This window comes from Eufriesea mexicana, unplaced genomic scaffold (assembly GCF_001483705.2).
Source record: "Eufriesea mexicana isolate 0111107269 unplaced genomic scaffold, ASM148370v2 scaffold5394, whole genome shotgun sequence".
In the NCBI taxonomy this organism is placed as follows: domain Eukaryota; kingdom Metazoa; phylum Arthropoda; class Insecta; order Hymenoptera; family Apidae; genus Eufriesea; species Eufriesea mexicana.
This window is the reverse complement of record NW_016913324.1, coordinates 32580-57852: the sequence shown is the minus strand read 5'-3', so window position 1 is coordinate 57852 and position 25273 is coordinate 32580. Positions and strand designations below refer to the sequence as shown.

Genomic DNA, 25273 nt, shown 5'->3' with positions numbered 1-25273 from the left:
CGGCACAGAATCGCAATCTCTGTTTTTCCAGCAGTTTCACTGTTGTGCATCCGCATTTTTACCGTCCCCCCTTGTTCCCCTCTTCTTCTCTGTTCCACGTCTTGTTCTTGTGCCCCTCTCTTCGACGCTGCTCCTCTTACCTTTCTATTTCATTCTACAACACGAGAACCTAACCCGATTTCTACCCATGGCGTTTCCACGGGATGCGCGGAGGCGACGGCCGCGTGCAAAAATGGGAGCTTTACGCCGTCACGTTTCACGAACGACCCACCCTCTTGCATTCTAATCGATCAATTTCTCTCAGCCGCGATTTATGGAGTCACGAAAACGACTCGTCATACCACCGCGAGTCGTGGAGATCATGGCTACTGCCCTGGGCTTCGAGATCACGGTGCTTCGTGGATTCTGATATTCCTGTTTCGTAGTCTATCTCTCTTTTTAATTTAAATAATTGTTTTCTTTCTCCCTTTTGAATTTTGGTTGTCGGACATAGGTTTGTTAATCGCTGGAGTGCTGTGGATCCGTGGAAAAATTTCCGAAGTTCTGAGCACAGAGTTCGGTGTTGTGAATTCTAAGTTCAGAGTTTTAAGATCTAAGTTCAGAGTTCAAAGTTGCGATTTCTTAGTTCTAAGCTCTGAATTCTGAGTTCGGGATTCTAAGGTCTAAATTCGGTGCTTTGCGTTCTGAGCTTTGAGTTCTGAACACTCAGTTCTAAATTCGGAGCTCTGCATTTTGAATTCAGAGTTCTAAGGTTTAAATTCGGAGCACTGAGTTCTGAGCTTTGTGTTCTGAACACTGAGTTCTAAATTCGGAGCTCTGCATTTTGAATTCAGAGTTCTAAGGTTTAAATTCGGAGCACTGGGTTCTGAGCTTTGTGTTCTGAACACTGAGTTCTAAATTTGGAGCTCTGAATTCTGCGTTCAGTGTTCAGAGGTGTAAATTCGGAGTACTGAGTTCTGAGCTCTGAGTTCTGAACACTGAGTTCTATATTCAAAGTTCTAAATTCGGAGCTCTGAGTTCTGGATACTGAGTTTAAAATTCGGAGTTCTAAATTCGGAGCATTGAGTTCTGAGCTTTGAGTTCTGAACACTGAGTTCCATATTCAGAGTTCTGAATTCTGAACACTGAGTTCTATATTCAGAGTTCTGTATTCGTAGTTCGAAGTTTTAAACTCCCAATTTTTAAATCTAAACTCGGAATTTTGAATTTCGAAATCTAAAAAATTTTATTAGAAAGACGAGATCGCGATGGTTTCAATTGCAGCTGAAGAATTCAGAATACCGCGATATTTCTTTCACTCTCCGTGGAAAAACATTTCTCAACGCGATCTCTGAACACACCAATCATTCTTGTCTTAACTTACCCCGAAAAATTCAAAGTTTTTCTCAGAAACTCTCTCTCTCTCTCTCTCATCGATACAATATCGTTGCCCAAATCGCGAAAGAAGCGTTGTTTTGACGTGTTCGAGTAGCCGATACAACGCGACCCAGTTATGGACAGTTTATCTGGCTGCCGAATTTCGCGGAGATTGGCTCCATCGGTTCAATTATATGCTAGGATTAGCGCGATTAATTAATAGTTGGAGCAAACGTTCGATTTATGCGAGTCCGGCACCCAAACGATTTGTAGGCAGGCGCTAAATCGCACCTATCCTGTAATAAATTCGCAATACTCTAACCTCTCCGACATCCCCGCGACCGAGTATCTCTGAAAAAACCTAGCCCCGGATAAAAGAGCGGAACATTCCACGGATCCATAAATCCCCGCGATATCTTTATCGATCTTGCTCCGACGTAGAAGATATAATTTATTTAAGTGCTCCCGTTTTTCTCTCAAACGCCGCCGCGTGTCCATCGAGCTCTCCTCAGCCGTGGGTGCATTTGGGGTGCAGATGCACGAGAAAGTTGGAAAGGACGCGCCCTGGGTGGAAGGTTTTAGCGTGCACTGGTCGTGGACCAGTCGCCAGGCAGCTTCCGGCCTGATGGAAAGTCTGTGAATTGTTCTCAGGGGTGGGTGTCTACATTTCGAGGGTGGAGGAAGGTTCGGTGGCCGAACGCGCTGGACTCAGGCCAGGAGACACCATCTTGGAGGTGAACGGCACACCCTTCCGGGCGGTGACCCACGAGGAGGCCCTCAAAGTGAGTTTCTACTTTCATTTTCCGTACCGGAAGTGTACTTACGTAACGAGAAGACACGTGTCTTCGTTGCATGCCGATTCTCACGCGGTAGATTTCCGTGATCCTTGCTTGATTTCTTAAGTGGATAATGGTGGCATCAACGACGTCATACTGGCTTAGACTCTGTTAGCCTCTGTTCTGGATATTGGGAAATACCTACGTGGCTTTTCCCTGTTTTGGAGAAGGTCCCTTATGGGACCTTCCTGGTCCCAGGTAAAGCCAGTCCTAGAATCGGGGTCTAACAGTTAAGCCATTGTCATTACACACTGTTTCAATCGTGGATTCTTGAATAAAGCGTATCAAGACTCTGAAGTGTTCTTATTGATGGATACACTCATCGATGGAAGCCAGAAACGAAGTTACCATTCTCGAATTTTTATGTCCTTTGTTGTTTTGAGGAACGTCGTTATTCATTTGACAGATCGATCAATTTTACAAAATGGGATGTAGATATTTTTTTAAGTGCCAAAATTCAAAAAGCAAATTATTGCTTCTTTTCCTGGCTTTTGTCATGGAGTATTTGAGTACTTGATATGTATATCTCCTTACAATTAGAGTTGGATTACTTGTTACTTGTCTTTTATCACAGAGGGACCTATTAAGTATATTAATAGTAAATTTAATAAGTAAAAGAATTTTATATAATTTATTTTTATTCTTTTTTAATAATAATTAATAATTAATAATCTCTAACTTTATGAAAATGATAGATTTAGACCAGTCTAATTAAGAATTTATGGTCCCAAAATTTTTTCAGTTGGTGGATTAAATAATTCTTTTTGGAAAATTTGTTTCGGTGAAATTTGAATTTATTTTTATTTCTTTTAATAGTAATTAATAATTAATAAACCATAACTTTATGAAAATGATAGATTTAGACCAGTCTAGTTAAGAATTTATGGTCCCAAAATTTTTTCAATTGGTGGATTAAATAATTCTTTTTGGGAAATTTGATTCGGTGAAATTTGAATCTTTTCACACGCGTTTGTAGAGCCCTGGACGCTTTGAAATGTTGATGCACGTCGACAACGTTATTACATTCATGATCCAATGCATTATTCTGATCCAGTGTGACGCTCGTATCACGATCAATTAAAGGAATTTCATCGCGTCGAGAGCGTTGTATTATGTATATAAATTGCGTGTCGAATATGAACCGCTTTAAATTCAAGTATTCACATTTACGCAAAGCGTGTTCGAGTTATGTAAGATTCGAATAATCTTCGGGCTTCGGATCGGGAACAAGAATTGCGAATTTTACAGCCGCTTGTTGTTTCAACAGTGAAAGTTGGTCTGCTCTGTTGTCACTAGCCACTCTCTTGAATTAAACATCGGTTTTCTTGAATTTTAAATCGAGTCATTGAGATTCGTTTGGTGAAAAATCCCGCTTCCACGTATATGTTTGCGCGGTTTAATGGAAATCTCGCTTCCGTAGACTTTAGTCTGGTAATGGCCGGGTTTGTAACTGCCGCATTTGATGCCGATACAGAATCGAAATCTTCAATTCTGGAACGTTTCCCTAAACACGATTCATTGGCTACGTGCCTGATCACGGCTAAAAATCAGTGTTAAATCATGCTGCCCATTGGTGCGCAATCGATCGTGGTCGTTTTGTATATATGAGTGACCTTAAGAGCCACCCCATCGATCGCAAATACCAGCCGGGCTCTCAGCTAGATTATATGGGGTGGGGCAGACGATTTCCTTCGATAAGTGTTATCTGACGAACAGCTTCCAGCGTTTTACAGCTTTAAATCAACTCGATTTATGGCTACACATATATCCTCTTTTTTACTTTCAACAAGTAAATATTCACCATTCCTTGTATCGTAATTTGCAACGAATAATTGCGAATTCTGAAGAGAATATTTCCATTAAAAAAAATCCAGATGCTTTATTTCGATAGCTTCTATTTTTATTTCCATTCGCACGGTGGAAAATTAGGGAAAATTGGGCTTAATACCAATATGGGTCTCCATAGAACGCTATTTAAAGACATTACGGTTATTCTAAGATTCGTAAATAATAAAACGAGAATCTTTTAGAAATATTTTCGAGATGCTTTATTTCGATAGCTTCTATTTTTATTTTCATTCGCACGCTGGAAAATTAGGGAAAATTGGGCTTAATACCAATATGGGTCACCATAGAACGCTATTTAAAGACCTCACGATTATTCTAAGATTCGTAAATAATAAAACGAGAATCTTTTGGAAATATTTTCATAAAAAGTATTTTCACATTTATTTCTTACTTCAGAAATAATAAGCAGAGGCGTACAAGGGTGATTTAACCCCGAAGTTCAAGAATCCCACCATCGTTCTGAGATTCTAAAATATAACGAAAGACTTTTGGAAATATTTTCACAAAAATATTGGAAATACCGTATTTCGATACCGTCTATTTCCATTTTTATTTTTACTCTTATTTCTCGCGTCAAAAATAATAAGCAGACGCGTATAAAGGGTGACTTAACCCCACGATTCGAGGATCCCACGATCTTTCTCAGATTCGTAAATAAAACGAGAGACTTTTGGAAATATTTTCACAAAAATATTAGAAATACCGTATTTCGATACCATCTATTTCCATTTTTATTTTTACTCTTATTTCTCGCGTCAAAAATAATAAGCAGGCGCGTATAAAGGGTGTTTTAACCCCACGATTCAAGGATCCCACGATCTTTCTAAGATTCGTAAACGGGAAAAGCAAAATTCGAGAAGCAGTAATAAAATAAGAAGCAGAATTCACGATTTCTTTAAAATTCGTTTCGATTCGATTCCTGTCGATTGCGATTGATGCCGGAGAGGTGTTCCCCCGGTGCAACGGGTCGGATATCTTTGATCTTTGTTCTCAATTATTCGAAGGGTTCTTCGTCACTTATCGTTTATAAGCCCCGTGTTTCCGTGCCGCCTCGTTCGAGGGTCGTTCTTCCGCCTGACTTGCATAATTTCGAATTTGTATCGAGCATTCGCAGCATCGTGGATCGCTGCCTCGAATCGAAAAGGCCAGCTTCCGGTTAGCCTGCTTCGCCGAGGAATAAATACCTTCCTTTTTCTGTCGCGATTTTTACCAAAGCGGCGAAAATTCCGCGAGATCCGGCGCGTTATTTAATTTAACTTGGAACCGACTCGCGGAGATTACGGCGGATCGCTGGGTTATAGTGAAACTTTCAACAATATTAGCGTGTTTTATAAACGAGGTTAACCTGCCTCGAGTGCCGTCTCGAAATATCACTTAAACAATTTATATCGCAATTTTCGAGAAACTCTTCTTCCGAGAGAAGGAAGGAGCTGAAGTGGAGGTTCGAAAGGTTGATCGAAATTTCTAGCTACTCTTACCGTGAAACAGTGACCTGCTCGAATATCTGTTATACCAATCACGGTAATTTAAAACAACTTATACAAGGTGGTCATTAAAAGTGATACAAGATCATAAATAACTTCTTAATTTTTCATTTTTTAATTTGTAAATATAATAGATAGATTTCTAACAATCAACATCCCTCAAATAACCCCCATTTTCGTGCTCACAAATACGGGCTCTTCCACTTCTGCAAATTTTTCAGTAACCAGTGTCCCTGTATTTACCTCGATATTATATTTGAATTATTTTCCGAGCAGATAAAGCTCTGATAAAATGTGAAAAAATATTTAGGGTTGTCAATTTAATCTAGACGCCTCTGTCCCCAATTAAGTAGAAAATTTCAATCCACTGGTATCTAAATCTCCTATCCATTGGAGACTGCTCAACGAATTGAGAGCCTCCGAGTGAACACACCCTCGCATCCTCGAAAGCGACCCTCGAAATTCGGCCCATGAACGTCAAAGAAGAGACACGCTTACAGCGAAGACGAAACGATAAGGAGACAAAGACGAGCGATCGAGAGCACCTACGCGAGTCCTTTTGCAGCGTCTCCTCGAACGAGCCGAGAAGCTAGTAAATCGCGGGATAATCGAAGCAGAACGCTTGCCGACGATCCCCTGGAAAAGCGTATCCGAGAGAAGGCACGGGTTCGATCAATGGCTTTGTTCGATGGACCACGAGGTCTCTCTGTCCGTCGACGAGGCCTGAAATTCCGCGGCGCGGAGGATGAAAAAATGAGAGAAAGGGGAGTGCAGGGGGTGGAGAGATCTATCGACTGGCCGGATGGAAAGAAGCGTCGCTCGGAGCCACGCCACGAGTAATCTCTGGTGTAAACGCTTCTGATGGGTATCTCTGGATCCGGTGGCTCGTCATACTCTCATAGTAGCTCGGGAGTTTCTAGACAAAAGCCCGTCGACAATGGGCCATCAGGGTATCAGACTGGCTCGGTGAAGAGGCACGTAGCTCGGTGGAAACTCGCCTCGGAATTTCGAATACACGGCCCAGGTCTATCCTCTATCGATGCTGTGCCTACTTTAGACACAGTCTCCCGGTGCTTGGAAACAATAAAAATAATATATTCGACCCTGTTTTCAGGGTTACAGCCATCTTCAGCCTCGAGAGGGCTGGGCCAGAAGTGGAAGATTATGTATTCAGATTACTCGTGCCTCGATTCTTCGATATATCTTTGCTACTGTTTTAACGAGCGTTGGATTATGTCTCTTGAACGAACTATAACGCGGCATATCGACGTATGCAGATGTAAGTTTAACCCTTCGTGGTCCTGTGTCGAGCTGGAGTCGACGTAACATTTCGTTTCGTTCCTTTTGGTTTTGATATTGGAACGTAATTATTTGTGCTGTAATTTAATTAGGTGAACGCATATCGATTATGTAAGAAGGGAGTTAAAATTTCAGTAGGATTTCGAGCTATGAGATATTCTTCGCGATGATAATTTAGCGCGGGTAATATGTCTTGAAATAAGTTAAATAAGAAGGGCAGGTGTGAGGGCGGAAATGGTGTAGCTCGTAATACGTTTGATTACAGTTATCGTGGTACTCGGTTCGATTCTCCATAAGTGGATTTTCATTTTTCATTCAATTTAATTTATCCAATTTCGTTTTCTTCTCGATTTTTCTCTTCTTCGAAGCTTTTCAAATACTCGGAATCGCAATTCAGATTTCATCAGGTGAATATAAATTGTTCTTCGAATTTGGTGAAACAACGAATTCAGATTGTTTAATTAACGGAGAGATACAATCGGTTTAACGCGCAACGGGTTTAGCATCGTCGTGAACACCAATCGTTACAAAGAAAATTGCGAACAAATGGAGTCAATTCGGACGGTAAATCTTAAGCTCCTGAAAAGCCCCTTTTCCAAGACAATTGAGAATGCTTCTGAAAACAACTAAAGAGAGAGGGAAGAAACTCTATCGTCCGTTACTTTGTGCCTCTCACAGATATTTCGACGTTCGTCTGTATTGTAGATTCACTTGGCCTGTTAGAGAGATATCGGTGTGTCCTTCTTCCCTCCGTCTGTTAAGGAAGTTATTGTATTTCTGAAAAGTTTGAGAAATTCAATCTCTCGGGAGATGGGGGATTGGCGATTCGTTGCGGGGCCTTGAAACTTGCCTCGCGTTCTACCGCAACGTCGCGTACACGTAAGAAAATCGAGGAGAATAGAGGATCTGTGACGGGTGGAGAACCGTGAACCCACTAAACCAAACCTCTCCCACGGGATTTATCGCGATTTAGCGACGTCAAAATCACGAAACGAGCAACTCGTGCTCTGCGAGCTCTCCGACTCCCCTGATCTATGTAAATTCGTGCTCGAAGTCTTTCCATCTCGCGAATCGAAAACGAAAACTGTATATATCGAGCCTGAAAACCGGAATAAACCTAGGTCTGTTAATTAATAGGGAAGGCAGCAACCTTGACCCAGGTGACACCGGAAATTGGAGGAGCCGCGATTCCTGAATGATCGCGATAGGTCAAATGGTTGACCCAGTTCGACAATCCACGGATTAAGTTTCCGGTGTGTTCGTACCGTATAACACCGTCACCTATTCGTTGCCGTAATCAAAACGAAGTTTCGTTGATTCAAGGTCCACCTATCGAGCTTCAATTTCCGGCCGGACTCGTACCTCTCATCGCCCAAACTTCCGTCGCTTTGCATACCGAACCTTTCATCTGAAACGTAAATACCTTCCAGGTCCTTCTTCGCGCCTCTTCGCCAATCTGTCACTTCCAAAGCGTGACTCCTCGGCTGACTCGGATAAAAATCGGTCAAAAATTCCGCCAGTCGAAACTGGAGTGCCGCTTCTTCGAGATTAGCCCGATCACGCGATTTCGAGGATACTCCGGGAGGATCTCGACGGAACTCGATATAGCCTTGACAGCAACAGCGTCCGGAATCGGCCGCTATTTCGGAAGGTTGTCTCCGGGAGACGACATCCGGGCTATACCTCTTGTCCGACCATCGATCGAGCGTAAATGACCGGACTAACCATGGTGTATATCGCGCTGGCTGTCGGGACGGTGGCTTGTTATTTCGTAATGGCTGACGGGCGAGGAAGGAGCGTGGACAGCATGGCGCGAAAAGTTTGCCGGATTTATGGCGCGCTTTTTCCACCCGCTGAGTTCATTAGGGCGACGCCGAATTTAGGACCGCGGAGGAACATCCGAACCGTATCCCGGATATAATAGACTTTTTGGAAAATTACCGTGCCATTAAACGGAGCCGGTCTTAATGCCGCTCGGACACGGCTGCACGAAATTTCGTTGGCCGACAGCTCGTGCCGCGGACCGATTATGGATAGTTCCCGTTGGTCCCGATGGAGGAAGTTCGCGCGACTATTAAGCGAAATGTCCGATACCTCGCGTGCTTATTTTATTTTTTAACTGGTGCATGGTTGATGAGAGGATCGGGGGTTGTTAGCACCGCGTTGTATAACGTTGGGTTAAGAGCGGGTAGAATTTAGTTGGGAAAAATTACGTCGGTGCTTGAAATGTCAGGAGTAACCTAGTCTCGTGACCTTCTTACCGATGAATGAACTTTCCGTGCACTCGAGTAATGCACGATTTTATTTCCTCTAAATTTAACGGCGGGATTGAACAATTACCCGGATTATTCGACACAGTGGTAGCTTAAAAGCTGGTATAATTTTATTTAAAAAGACGTGTCGATGGAACGCGATGGAAATGGTGTCGTCAATCGAGTAAGTGGCAACTCGAAATGCCACAAGTAATCTGGTCTTATTGTCTAGCGACCTTCTCGTTCGAGCCACGGCGCCAGTAGAAGAGTTGGTCAAAGGTCAGACAGTAGTAGAGGCTACGCAAGCATTTAAGCGGAGATTAAGTTTATTCGATTTCGCTATCGTTTAATATCGAGTGCTATCCCCAAATTGGCTACTCGAAGAATATTCTCGTAACATCAACCTGCATATTTCAACGATATAATAATATAATAATGTAGAGATGGGATTGGTGATGGTATATAGAACTATTTATTTATTAACACTAGAACTACCGATCTTTAATGAGCATCTAACTATAACGTGCACAGATTATAGCAATTTCATACGATGAATATGAGTGAATATATCGATTACAGTTCTTTCTTAATACGAGTTGACACCAATTTTATTCTTAAAGCAGGTGTACGTGTTCGGTGATTGCAAAAAGGAAAATTCTGGGCCAGTCATTTTCACTGGGTTGGTAGTTCTAGTGTTAATAATACTAAATTAACAACGTGTGAGTGACGATTAAACACACGAATTATCTCTTAACACGAATCTATATTGAATCCAACTTAACCCTCTATGAACCGAATATATATCTTTCTTGACTACAAGAATTATATGTAACATAAGATCAACAAATATCAACCAATAAATTCAACAGTTTTGACAATTTTATTATAACGAATTCATATTGAAAGTTTTAATTAACAACGTTTGCACTATCGTGCCAAGATAATGTGCAATAGATAGAGAAGATAATTTTCCACGCCATCTTGTGGAAAAAAGGTCATAGGGGGCCATAGAGGACCTAACCTATCATGATCGAATAACCGGTAAATGAAAAGGAATTAGAATTTTTTAAAATGGAACCACGGGAGGTATTGTAAAAATAATTATAAATATATGGAAAGAAAAATCACGAACTGAAGTGATCAAGACGATAACGTTGAATGCAGTATTTAATAAAATACCCATAGATTAGCATGTAACTTAAAAGTTACAGGGGTCTATAGAGGGTTAAGAGTACGCTCAACTTAACAACGCAATGAAAACTCAGCCTGCTACAATTAACGGCTCACAACTGAAACTGTCCACTAAGAACTACACCAAAGAACTGTCCACTAACCACCTTTTGACTTCTTTTATATCTTCCCCAACATGTACGTTTTCCAAAAGCCTGCTCCAACATGACAAAATATGGTCGTGCTAAGGACCTGACGCATCACCGGGGTTTTTCCGATCGACCTGACCTTCGAACCCTCTGTGACTTTCTAAGCTAAAGCTACCTGTACACGAGTTGGAAAACCTGCGATACTAGAATAATAATACAATAACAATATAATAATAATACGAGGAGGACGAGAAACGCGAAATCTTCGATCCCGTTTATCACCCCGATCTAAACGATCATAGTAGTTGCCGACTTCTTCCAAAAGTTTCCCGATTATCCAAGAATTAAGGCACAGAGAGGGAAGAAAACTAGCCGGGAGGTGGACGGGAACGATGGAGAAAAAGAGAAACAGGGTGGAATTCACGTTTCCTGCTCACGCACGCCTCGAGTCACCATTACCTTCGTCCCATCGTCCGATTTTTTCCTCCGACGTCTCTGTCCCGGCTTCTCAGGCGTCGTCTTGGCGCCAGGCGTCCCGGCGCCCTCCGGCCAATCCCCGTCATCTATTTTCTCCCTACATAATGCACGAGGCTACCGCGGAAGCTGCTTTAGAATCCCGTCGTTGCCGGAATCGCGGGTAGGCAAACGCGTACTCGTCTCGGCGAGTGTACGTTTATGGGACCTCGCACACCACCACGATAGATCGATTCGAAATTGCTTCCCCTTCTCCCTTCATCTCCGTGCTCCGCTCCAGAGAAGACTGTTTGCCGTCGACGTCACTGTATCTAACTCTGTCCTTTCCTATTTCCGGAAAAGGCCGCTTTTCGGCTTTGCCGCAGGATCGATTCTCGCAGGATCGATCGTTATCCTTGGATCACGCTCTGAATGATTGATTTCGCTCCTCACCTTCCCTCTTTCCTCCTTTTTCTTCTTTATTTCACGAGTTTATTATTCCTCCTAGTTTTCCTCGAAGCATCCCTTTATTTTTCTTTTCCCTTTTTGGAATTTAGAGAAATTTTATTCATTATTTAACCCTTAGAGCGCTATGCACGTATATATGCGTCTGACGAAAGTCACTAGCAGGGACGGTGAACGCATATATGCGTTGTTCAATTTTTTCGGTCTTCAATATATGTTTGTTTCTTAGCAACGGCAGTAAAGGGAGACAAATGATGGAACAAATTGTTGAGAACCTGCGATTTATGACAACGTCATCTATCCTTACTTAATACAATAAGAATGATTATGGTGGGAAAGCAAGGGCCGTTGTTCACGCGATTTTTGGATGATCGAATCACTCTGTCTGTAAACGTGCAAGTGTTAAGAATACATTACGTATTGTCTTATTACCACATCCTATCTCCATTGATTATCCAACAGAAATAATAGACGCAGGACGGGTTTATTCTTTTGTATATCTGTTCCGAATATGATTAGTAACGTATTAACAATATAGTCTACGTATAACAATATTAATAATATAAACAAATTTATCATACACAAATAAACTATTAATTTTAGTTTAATTTTTGTTCCTTATTTTTATGTTAAGTTATATTGTAAATTTTATTGATTCTAATAGATAATTTGTTGGGAATTTCGTGAAGGATATAGCCAAATGATTAACATGCAAGGAAATGACTGTATTCAGCAATTGTATTATATACGTGAAATTTATACACTTTATGCAATATACAAATGAAATACTGGAATATTTTTAAATACCACTGTCGGTCACAATATATAAGGTATTCGTACTGTTCCTGATGTGAGAGTGAAGAGTTTCGAGGGACATCAGGCCCTTTTAAACCCCCAAAACCGACCCCTTGAAGTCCAAAGGTCGGTATTGGCCAGCAACCTATAACAGGCCTGTCGTCATCGTTGCATGGGCGTAGCTGACTTGCAACATAATTGATGCTTGAAAATAACGTTCTTTTATTATTTAACCTGCTGCGAAAGAATTGCAATAATAACTCGTTAGTTGCGTCTTGAATAGTTAATCAACAGAGCTCCCACGAGCGAAAAGTATTCCGTCCACAGCGATCGTAAGCGTTAAACATGCACCTCTGAAGCTCTTCGGCAGAGAGTCATCCGCACTCTAAGGTTTAAAGTGTTGATCGTTTTATTACCATTTTTCTGTCTGTCTTTTATAAATTCAGGTGTTAAAGTAAGATTCACGACAGCGTGCTAGGATCGACAACCTGTGAACCCGATTTCGAAAGCGACGAGACGAGCGGAGGAAGTTGGGACCGTCATAAATAGCCGGAGTTCTAGCGCGAAACAGTTAAGATGGCTAGATACCTGGCTTATCTGCGAGAAGAGCATAAATAACCGGGAATTACTTTTATCTGGAATTACCCGGAAGGGGTTGAACAAACATGAATTTTCTTCGCCTGTAGGGGCTGCGAGTAGGCAGCCATAAATTTGCCAGCATTTGTCCGTATTGTAGGAAATACTTGACCCAGAAAAGTCGCACGAGAATTCGTGAAAGTGATCGAATCCCTTATCCGTGGCTAGCTAAATGCCGATTGTCATGGAAATGCGCATTACGAGTCGATATCGTTGCAGAGGATCGACAATGGCGTCGCTTCCGTCGCGAAACCCCGTCAGCGATTACTCCGACTCGTGCTCCGCGATTTTTCTATATTTTCACGTTGATCAGCGAGTGGTGAAAAAAAATTCTTGTCATCGACGAAGAATGGTATACAGCCAGCTGTTTAAGCAACACTTAACCCAGAAACCGGAAGCTAAATCGCGAAAATGCGCGCAGCCACGCCGACGGAAATGAGTCCGCGAGTATCGAGAATATTTATCGGATCATCTAGGGAATAAATTCCGCGTGCACCAAGCGAGATTATAATTTACCTCGCGTACATGTTAGATTTTGTTAAAGGGGTTATTACGCAAGGAATAGTAGTCAGTGAAAAACTGTGGGAAAACTGTGTAGATCTTTATTGAACGGGCGAATGGTTAGAACTGACCTGTTCATGGCCTCGCAGGTCAAATGTCGTCTTCAGAAAACTAGTGACAAAAGACTGTGTAACAAAAGACAGAACATTGGGGGAAGGGATCGCCCCCACACAGCTGGAATGTAGAGTTTGCTTCACTATTGAATTTTACCATAACATATTTTAAAACACGCGGAATATGTACAGAAGCTACGTTAAGAGCACAAAGCAGCTCGCTGGAAATTCGCGAACTGACGGTTGTCAGATCGCGCAACGTCTCGCGACAATTGCAGCCTCGCGATTTGACAGAATTCCAGCGATCCACGTGCTTAGAAGCCGCAATAAAGTACACTTTACGGCTGCAATGGCGCGGTAACTCAATTCCTCCAGAACGACGACTTAACTCGCAAGCGCCCCGCTGAAAAGCATTGAAACGCGAAAAAGTCGACTCCGACGTGGCCATTAAACTGCACTTCGTGAACAAAGGAGCGTTTATCCGAGTGCCATTTCAATAACCAAAGCATATCGAACGTGCCAGTCATTTGCGAATTATCAATTAGAATCGCTGAACCTTGGGTACTCGTCAACCCTTAAATCTCTGGCTCAAAGGAAGAACTTTACATGTCACGAATTCAAACGATTTTAATTCGTTCGTTGATCGAGTTGCGCGATATATTACCCACATATTTATCAAGAAAGAAAAAAGAAAGAAAAGCAAAGAAAATAAAATGAAATATATGAGAAGAAAATTTTGTTCGAGGATCTGGATAATATCTTAAATATGAAAATCCGTGACGCGTAGAGTTTTTCTTGCAGCCAACGAAGCACAGCGAAATCTCTGTAGAGAGCCGAGGTTACGCCAGAAAATCGTCGATCAATCCCGAAACGACGGAAGGAAAAATCAATGGCCAGTCGTGTCCACTCGACAGTAGTCGCCAGACTTGTTTACCCGTCTGAAATCCTGCCACGGCGTCGGTCGAGGTCTCTTATCCCTTGCTAGTTAATCGAGAAACATCGCCTGGAATCACGAAAGTGAGCAGGCTCGATAGCCCAACTATCTGCCAGCCCCTGTGCGTCCTCGGGTGGGTGGAAAATACGTACACGCGAGAAACAGGACTCGCTTATGACGTCATCGGGGCGGAAGTGGTCCTGGCCAGGACACGATAAGGAGTTTCGGCTGTTCGACGATTTCCCTTCGACCTCGTGAATTATTTATTCGATCGGCTCACCCCCCCGAGACACGGAGACGACGACCATGAAATTGGCCGGCGATACGCTGCCCATAAAGCTTCACGGAAGCCTCCGAATGGCCTCGTGATTTACGCGCGGCCTACGTGGTACCGGTTCCCGTCCGCCCCTGGCGTGTTTAGCGCCAATGAAAGTGAAATAATTAGACTGTTGTACGACCGGGCTGTTGTACGATTTATCGTGCATTAAGGGCTGTCTCGGATCGTTAATAGGTGAGCGGAAGCGAGATTACAGAAACGTTGTTTATATTAGGTTGATTCTGACGCGGATTCTTTGAGTAAGGGTGGCTGACTAGGGCGTCTGTGTTCCACTGAATCGCTGGAGCTCGGGTGCAATTCGTTAGGTATGTGGTGGCATCATTCTCACCCTCGTCGATTGATGGATTACTACTTGAAGGAGGTTCGAGGACTTGCATAAATCCTTCGTTTCCTACATATACAATTTAAAAATTTTCTAATAGTATCCACGTCTAAGACTGAACCTACTAAATAGCCTTATTGATGAGTCCACTAACTAGCAGGCCCAGGACGAGAGAATAAGGAAGGGTACGTTCGTCCTGGACCTGCTAGCTAGTGGACTCGTCAATAAGGCTATTTAGTAGGTCCAGTCTTAGACGTGGATACTATTGGAAAATTTAAAAATTGTATTTGTAGGAAACAGAGGATTTACGTAAGTCTTCGAACACACCCTTTCTTTTCCTTTTGTCCTGGACCTGCTAGGTAGCCTTACCAATGAGTCCACTAGCTAGGAGACCCAGGACGAACGCACCCTTCCTTTTCCTTTTATCCCAAGCCTGCTAATTAGCCATACCGATGAGTCCACTAGCTAGGAGACCCAGGACGAAATGCACCCCTTCCTTTTCCTTTCGTCCCTTCTAGCACCACATCGAAGATATCTGTGACCACTGACTACAACAATCCGTGATGTAGGACCACCCCCCATAGATATATATATATTTTTGTTTTACCTTATTATTTGATTAAATATTTAGCAAGGCTAAATAGAACTCGAAGATCTATTTAAGCGATTGGTCTCGGAATTTTTATTGGATGTTTCCAATAAAATTGACGGTAGCTTTTATCGAAATAGGAACTGAATTACACGTATCGTTTAAAATATTATTATCAAATAGCAGATTAGATAAGCCGCGTTTCACTGTCTGCTCGGTTCTATCCTGTCTTAAAAATGATTAGTTCAACAGTATATATTTGCAGACACTTCTAATAGCGATTACAGAAATAGATAATTAATAATCGTAGGATATTTTTAATTGAAAGAACAAATTAACACTTCGCACTCGAGAGGCGTCTCTCAGTCGCCATTTAATCACATTCTAACGATGGATATTAATTAATATATCAAACTTTTCAATGATGCGTGGAACATCGAGGTTAAATAATTCTACGTCTTAATTCGCATACGAGTTCTTATTTACCGTTTTAAAATTATCGTCGACTTTATGGCAGAAAGACATCGAATTACTTCTTTCCTGTAACGAAAAAATCGGCAAGTGCAAAGGGTTAAATCTTCCACTTCGTGATCTCGCGAAAATATTTATCTCAATCGTATAGCAAGTGTATTTTCAAACACTCAACAAAGTAGTAGACAAACTGTATAAGATAAACTACACAGACAAACTGCACGAAACATTTAGTAGACATAGGCTATGCAAAATCTAAGGGACGAGTTTAATATTCCATCTTCTGCCTCTATTTCTCCACCGAGCCTGCCATTTCACCCTTTAAAACCTGTTATTCCGACGATCTATATTTTTAGGCACCCCTAGCAACGACTACGCGTGGTGCTAGATAAACGTAGGATATTTCCAGCGGAAAGAACGGATTAAGCTATGGAGTACAGGAAACGAATCATGTCAAGAGTACATACGTGATATATAGTCGTCGATCGACCGGCTCCGAAATAGTTCGAACATCGCGAGGGTCTCTCTCGTGACGGCTGAAATCGGAAATAACGCTCGATACTCCACGGTAATGATTGCTTTTCCGCGATATTTATTATTCACGGAGTCCAGGACGCGCGTTGAGCCCATTAAATCCCCGCGGGGACCCCCTTTGCCGTTTCGCGCAAAAATTAGGAACGCTATCGATTCCACCAGTCACTGTTCATTGCTTCGCCAATTCGAAGGGGGAAAAGGGGGGATAAAAGGGCGAGTACGCGATTAGCTTGGAGTAAACGATTCCTGAAACTTCCACGGGATTATCGGGGATAAGTATCGACACTTTTTAATCGGTCGTGTACAGGATAAACGCGATTTCCGCTTCCTCCTTGCGACAGCGCACCGTCCTGTGATCTCACGTTGCAAATGGCCACGATAATAACGTCCCGCTGTGAATCAAAAGGGGCAATTCTCTTTGGAACCAAGTCCAATCTCCTTTTTACTCGTGTCCTGTCGCGGAGGACGTTAATTAATATTCGCTATGATAAAAGGGAAATGGTCAGTGATTTACGGTTCCATTTTGCGCTTTCGTCGACTCTCGTTTGCGGGATTATAAAGCAGTTTCTCTTTATTTTTTCGGAGAATTGCGTGGACAAATTTTTTAGGCTTCCTGGAATGTGAATTTTTAAAGATTCCATTACCCCATAGTCGGAACGCTGCGAATTAATTATGGATAATTGGATATTTCGGTTATCCACTGTACGTCTATTTCATCCAGCATAAAATTATGCAAATGTCTGGACGTTTGTACAATATTGTACAAATTTTACAAATATAATACATAGGGTGTCCCATTCGAAGTTCTAGCTCGATTATTTTCTAAACTATATTTCCTTTGAACCATTTTTTTAATTTGTCCTCGAAGGTCGTACAAGGTCATTTAACCCTTAGCACTCGGCGATCTTTTCGTTACGGAAACATAATAATTCAAAGATTTTCAAAACGGTAAATAAAAAGTGCAAATTAATTGTAAGACGTAGAATTATTTTACCTTTATATTCCATGTATCTTTGGGAAATTTTAAATTCGAGATATTAATTAACAATGATCTTTAGAATCTGATTAAATGGCGACTGGAAAGCGCCTCTCGAGTGCAAAGGGTTAATACTTAGCATTCTCGAAATCTCAAAAGCACATGCACTTAACAAAAATTTACATGTGCTCGTTACAAGATGTTCAAAGGCTTGTACAATACAAATTTTACATATAATACATAGGGTGTCCCATTCGAAATTTTGCCTCGACTATTTCCTAAACTATATTTCGTTTCGTCCGTTTTTTTAATTTGGTCTTCGAAGGTCGTACAAGGTCATTTAATACTGTTTAAAGTCTCCATGATATACTCTCTTAGTATTCTCGAAATCTCGAAAGCACATGCACTTAACAAAAATTTGTATATGGTTATTACAAGATGTCCGAATGCTTGTACAATACAAATTTTACATAGATAGGGTGTCTTTTTTGAAGTTTTGGCTCGACTATTTTCTAAACTATATTTCATTTCGTCCATTTTTTAAATTTAGTTTTCGAAGATCGTACTAGGTCATTTAATACTGTTTAAAGCCTCCATGATACCGTCTTATTATTCTGAAAATCTCGAAAGCACATGCACCTAGCAAAAATTTGCATGTGCTCGTTACGAGATGTCCGAATGCTTGTACAATACAAATTTTACATAGATAGGGTGTCTTTTTTGAAGTTTTGGCTCGACTATTTTCTAAACTATATTTCATTTCGTCCATTTTTTAAATTTAGTTTTCGAAGATCGTACTAGGTCATTTAATACTGTTTAAAGCCTCCATGATACCGTCTTATTATTCTCAAAATCTCGAAAGCACATGCACCTAGCAAAAATTTGCGTGTGCTCGTTACAAGATGTCCTCATAGGAACAGGTTAAGTTTCATTTGAAATTGTTGGAATGCTAAAGACATAAGTCGAGACAGCTTACATATAACGTCGATGTCAAAATGTTTTCTTTCCATTACATACTAATGTATGATTGTGTACGTGTCGGTTGCCAGTCAAATTCCTTTGTTTAAACGAATCAGTCTCTAAGCAATCGTTGTACAGCGCGATCGAGTTGCCAATTATTAAAGCGTTCCCTCTTTATAATCAGTGTTCCTTCCTTTTTAACACCACTGCCATACCAAATTCTATCAGAAATGAACTTGAGATGCGACACCCTGTGTATATGGAAACACGCCTAAGCGAAATTTTAATCGCGTGGGATACATAAATCCTTCATCGTGCGACTTGACACGAGGAAAACCCTCTCATAATTTCTCAACGAATTCTACACCTGTGCACAGTTATTAACGATTATAGCCCAGCACCCCGAGACACCCGCCACGTCTGTTCAGCGAAACGGAGGAAGCTCTCGTCCCGGATGCGAAGACGACATCGGTTTCCGTGATCCAGGAACGCGGCTCGACCTCGGCGACGACAGAAGCCCCGAGAAAGCGCGTGATTAGCGCGATTCTGTTGGCGTGATGAATCGCGCTGCAATTCCGCTACTTGGACACGGTAATTTATGCGGCCTCGTCGGAAGAGTTCCGCGCGTTCCTGAAGGATCCTCCGCGACGGAGCAGGCGGAAGGAGCAGCGAGGTTGGTGCATGCCTCGCATAGATACGACAAAATTGCATCTCCGCGTCGCCGGGGGCCAGAGGCATGGAATCCTGAGGACGTGATCCGGGCTGGGTCAAGGATAGGCAGGATGTGACGTCACCGACCACCAGGATCGATATCCTAGCTACCAAGCAGCGTCATCGTCGAACGCACCGTCTGCTCCTTGTTGACCTTACACGTGCCAATTCTCTCTGAACCTGTGCCACGGACACCTCTCGCGAACGGGTACTCTTCCGGTATTGGCACAGGTACCCCACCAGTCTCTCCCCACGTGCCTCTGCGGCTTAGCCTTGGATTTGTCGCGTTCGATTCGATTCAATTCGTAATTACAATCGTTTAGCGACTCGGGACGTTTCGTTCCCTATGCAAATGCCACTGCAAAGAAATTCGAGTCCGGGTCGAAGTGGATTCGGGAAATACGCGAGACATAAATCTCCCGCAGGATTTCCGGTCCCCGGCCCGGCGTTAATTCGCGCCAAGGTTGCGCAGCGCATGAAGGCTGTATAAGCTTCTACGTGCTCGTCCTTTACCCAGAGTCTTGCTTCGTCCCACGTAATTTCATTCCCTCCGTGCTTCTCAAATATTCATTTCCCGACCCTGTTCTCTTCCCCCTCGCAGCACCAACGCCGAGTCTTTAATCCTTTGCGGTCCGCTCGCGTTCGACTTAACAGAGGGGATATCAATTATAATTGTAACGATAGTCTATGTAACGTGTAATGACGTTAGAATGTACAAGTGACAGTCGGAGTTTAGGCATTGGTAGACTATATATTCGGAATACAATCGGCTGATAAGAATAGACTCTTGACGTAATCTAGCAAACTGTATTATTGACAACCAACTAACCCTTGACCCTTCCAACCTCGCAAATATAAACGCTTGCGAGTGTGTGAAGGGGGAAAGAGACCTTTGAGAGAGGAAAGTGCTGCAAACTCCACGAGGGAAAGTCGAAAGGACGGGAAAGGGTCGTAAAATAGGAAGCGAAGAGACCTGTCTGGGTCTAACTCGAAACTGACCAGGCTCAAGCGAATCCTTGGAAGAAATAGACAGGAAATGCGATCTGAAGGACAATGGCTAGGCCTCGTGCTAGGTACAAGTAGAAGCAAATATATTAGGGGGGATCGGAAAATGCAATAATTCACCCGTATCCTCTGACAAGGATGTAGTGACGGTACCATAGCTGTCATAGGCTCTTTATCCTAACTTTTTCATAGTCAGGAACATAGGGGGACTTGCAAACCAACTACCGTGCAAAATTCGATTCCTTTTTCGCATTTTTCTAGTCGACGACGTCGAAAATCTAGTTGACTTTCTACATTGACATCCTTTCGTCGGATTAAGTTGATAGAGGACTACCTGTCGTTTCGATGTACTACCTTTTTTGTGCAGAAGTTAGGAAAACGCGAGAGGTGTCAGGTTGTCGAATAGATCTAACTCGACGTAGGCAATGTCGCTTGCGACAGGGTGTCGTTTCGTTGCATAGTAAAAATCGTCGAAAAGGTGTACCTTCGGTGCCTTTGTTCCTGTAATCGAACTCTTGACAGCACCATCGAGGGCACTCGAGTTCGATGTTACTCGATGCACAGTTGACGCGGTCTTTCTGAAATGTCGCAGAGGATCCATGCACTGCGCACCCGAATACGGCAAAAACATTTTTTAGCTGATATCATATATATACATATATTTTATAAATTTCAAATATATATTTCAGTCGTTCCTGGTAAACCATGTCAAAGAGAAATTCGATATAGAGATCGAAATTCTGAGTTTCTCTTCATCAATTTTATTGATAAATAAGAATTATTAATTTTCGTAGCTCATTGTTGCAAATTCTTATTGCAAAATAAAGAGGAGACTTCAAACTTTAAGATATCATAATAACGAATGTTGAATAATACTGAATGGATAATGAAAAGATATAATGGGAATTAAAAACATTCAGATCGATATAATTAAAAAAATATTGCAAACAAAATTTGGAACTTTGTTCAATTTAAGGATGTACTGAGTAGATTTTATTTTATTTAGGCGTCATTCACTGTCAATTATAATAAATTTAGCATTTATAAAGGAGGATGATACTATATTCACGTAATTTGGAACTCGTTCACTTTGTCAAAGTATAGCGATGTTAAAAATGAACGAAAGTTAAAAAGAATGGTACTGTATCATGCTGTATACTCCTAATTAACTATTGGAAAACATTTTTTTTTTGAACAAAACATTTTTAAGTGATCCTTTGTCGCTTTTTGACACGTCGGACAGTACGACTTTCATCCTCGCCGAGGACGGCATACAGGTTTGTTCCTCGTTGACCCGACACACGCCGATTGTCCGTGTGTTTCGCTTGTCAAGGTTGCCACATAAGAAACCCTTCGTGGACAATGATTTCTTTCCATTCGCCACGAGGCACGACACGTATAAGCGATCTATTCTGAGGTCGTCAGCGGAGGAATCTTGTCCTGGTGATACGTGGCAGTCGGCTCCTTTGCATAAGATCGTTGGTCACGAGGCTTGAATAATTCTCGGAGAATAGGCTAAGGCCTCTATTTATTCGATCAAGTGCAATAACCTCGTTTAGGCGACGAGGATGTTACGTTCGAGTGTTTGGTGGCACGATGCACCTCTGGTACCCCTTTCCTCGAGAATAACGGTGAAACCTAGATGGTATAATGATTAATTTTAATATCAACAATTTTATTATTTATCCTGCTTGATGGAAAAATAATTTTTAAAGTTTTATCATCGTCGATATTCTTTTATTCCACGAATTTCGTTCGATTTCGTGGTACATCCTATACATACGTGATATCTGCAGTCCACGAAATGTTAAATTTACAATACGATGTCCTACGAGTAGAGGACATCTCTATGGGTTCCTCGAAACGTCGAAACCTCTAGCTTCGAGAATTCGAAACTTCGTACCTATCTCGTGATTTAAAATTCTAGGCAACTTCCTTCGAAATTTTCCCTAAAAGAAATATAAAATCGACAAAGAAAGTTTGAGTAAACTGAACTACTATAATAAGAAGAAATATCACATCGATGATCTTCAACTATTCCTCTCCGAAAACAAAATTAACTCTTTACGGTCGATGTTGCCGCAGTGGGGGCATTCGCAAGTCGAAAAATACAGCAAACTACAGAAAATTAGAGAAATTAAAAATTTGGTATATTTACGTATTACAAGTAGTATTAATCACAAATCAGTTTCGACAAATTCTCTGTGTTTTAACCACTTGCAGTGGCACGAAATTCACAGACGCGTGTACCAGAACGGTCCAGTGTTTCTGTAACAATTGCCTAACGACGTGTATACCACGTCATTGGCGATTCTGTCACAAAAGCATTACGACGTGCGTGACACGTCTTTCCAGCGCAAGTGGTTAATATCCATATATTGACTTAAAATCCAAAATTGACTTTAAAAAAGTAACTGCGAAACGCTAAATTTGCTCTACTGAAATCTGCCAATCGCAAAGCGTTAACACTCGCTGTTCCTGAAATCAAGAAATCTTTTGATCTTTAAATTCCGGTGCTTCAAGAATTTTTGATTTTTAAATTTCCGGTGCTTCGAAATTTTGCAGATATTTCGACTCGTCCTTGGAGAATTCGTAGATCGGTGCTGAAAATCACCTATACTTGGAAGACTTTTACAAGAGTCTCAGTTAGAGCGAGATATATGCAGCCTGCTAGAGCGTAGGTCAATAAGCGCTGAATGGAGTGACCAATGATAAAGGTTAATTACTCCTGATGGTATTACGTTAAACGACGGAATTATTAACCAGCCTCAATTTGCTATTAATTCGAGGCTGTTCTCTAGTCCGCTCGTAAACTGTTCGTTACTTCCGCGGCAGGTCGAAATAAATGAATTTCCTCAGCGAGACGAGACAAGGTTCGCAAAAATTCGCAGACCGATGAAATTAACTTAATTCCTTGGAATTGCGGCATGAATCACTTAGCCGCTAGCGTTAATTTCATACTTCCGCGAGATAATATCATTTGCAATGAAAATTACCCGCCTTTCAATAATCCTTTTCCGAGTTATATACGTTAGGATTGCTCGAACGTCATACTCTCTTTTAATTTCACCCTTAAACTCGCCACGTTCATTTGTATCTTCCGCTAACTTGTTTATTTACACTCTCCGAGTTTTACGACTCGCTGTTGAATTCCTTCGAAATACCAAAATATTATATCACCGTGATTTGCCAACAGAGAATTGTATTTTTCATTACCAGCCAAATTCGAATTAATTCTTTTTCAAATTTCAGTATAAATATGACACGTAACTCGGGTCGTCGATAGTTAGGCGAGATCTTAGATATAATGCAAGGTCGTGGCAAACCTAACCAAGACGCTTCCACGTTTGTCGCAGATGCTGAAGTCCTGCAGGACCCTGAGCATGACAGTTCGGGGCCCAGCGTTGGACCCCCGCTGCAGAGGCGGTCATCCGGTGTGGTCGACATCCGGTCGTCAGCAATCCTGCAGCTGGATCGACCGTCAAGGTCGTCCAACATCTCCGCCGCCATTGTACCCACCCCGAGACTCGAGGTACGTCCCGAGAACCAGGAAGGTCGAGCTGTGCATCGAGCCTGGCCAGTCTCTAGGTCTGATGATCAGGGGTGGCCTCGAGTACGGCCTTGGGATTTATGTCACCGGAGTGGACAAGGACAGCGTGGCCGACCGAGCCGGACTTTTGGTAAAAGTCTTTCCCTCTACTCGCAGTATTTTTATTACATCCCCTTCCCTCGAAGAAGGGGCCATTTTCTGCTAAAATTGACGACAAAGTCGAAAAGTTTTCCCTTCTTTTTCCCTCCGCTTCCTATTCGAGTCGATATCGCATCGGACGTGGGGACAGGAAGATTGTAAATTTCCAGAGTGGGCGATAGGGATTATCTAGATTATGGTCGCTCGATCAGGGCGATTTTCGAGCCGTGGAAGTTTCGGTCGTTCGATCGCGTGACATTGAGACGGAGTAATTCGCGGAAACATTACGATCGCGTCGGGCAGACGTAACAGGACGTTCGTGGAATAACGAGCGGTATCAATTAGCCCGTTACGTAATTCAATGTCAGGAGGAATTAATTAGTCCGCCGCGCTAGAACGGCGGCAAGCACTCCCAATGACGAAAGTGGTTCGGAATGATGCTTCACTGTGCGGACGCTAACGATCGCGAAGATTTGATGGTATTCGAAAAGGCAAGCACTCGGGGCGTTTCTGCCTTTCGTTCCTCGACAATCCTATTGGCCGAATCTCGCTGGAAACTCCAACTCCTGTATACCCTTTTACGACATAACCTTTAAACGAAGGATGATAGGTTGCTGGAGGTAATTTGGAAACGGAAGATTACATGGAAATTAGCAAAATTAGGGCAAAGAAATTGATATACTCGTGGGGTTTGTCTGTTCGCCAGGTAGGTGATCAGATCATCGAGGTAAACGGGCAGAGCTTCGAGGAGGCGACCCACGACGAGGCAGTGGAGATCCTGAAGACGAACAAGAGGATGACTCTCCTGATCCGCGATGTTGGGAAGGTGCCACACTCCTGTACCACGAGCCAACCCATCGTTATGCCCACCTCTAGGTACTCCGAGCACGACCCTCTGCTGCTGGACAGCCCTGGGAACCATCGACCACCGAGTCCTACGTAAGAAACACCCATTCGAAGCAAGTTTCACCGTCGTCCTTTTAAGTCACTCAGAGCCGAAACTTTGCACCGGGTACTCCGCTAACTCTAGACTAACTCTAGCCAACTATACCGCTAATATATCGCTACTGTGTCAATTCCAACTTCGTCGATTCAACTTCTAAGAACGGTGTCCTAACTCTAGGCCACCCAGGTTCGCTGAAGCAACGATCCGACGATATCTCGATCGATCTAACGATCTCTATGTCTTAACCGTAGCATCGCCAGTGACTGGAGACACAGGGGCGGCATGCACACGGTCTCAGCAGCGACAGCCGCCATGGTGGAGGAGAAAGCGAGGGTGGTCCTCGCGAGGAGCGAGAGGGCAGCACTGTCTCAGCTTCTGGCAGACTACAGGACACGTCGAATGACAATCGAGGAGCTGGTTGTCAGTCTAGGCGACCTGCTGAA

At 42.5% G+C, this 25273-nt stretch overlaps 1 protein-coding gene across 1 annotated transcript in view; it reads left to right on the top strand.

Annotated features, from left to right (window-relative positions):
• Positions 1 to 25273, top strand: part of dysc (whirlin protein dyschronic) — a gene marked incomplete at its 3' end in the record, with an annotated part of 98890 nt that overhangs the window by 64242 nt on the left and 9375 nt on the right. Inside the window, exons 5-8 of the mRNA XM_017906410.1 lie at positions 2008 to 2138; positions 23553 to 23876; positions 24591 to 24823; positions 25082 to 25269. Of these exons, the coding sequence (XP_017761899.1) occupies positions 2008 to 2138; positions 23553 to 23876; positions 24591 to 24823; positions 25082 to 25269 (876 nt within the window). The remainder of the gene's footprint in view (positions 1 to 2007; positions 2139 to 23552; positions 23877 to 24590; positions 24824 to 25081; positions 25270 to 25273) is intronic.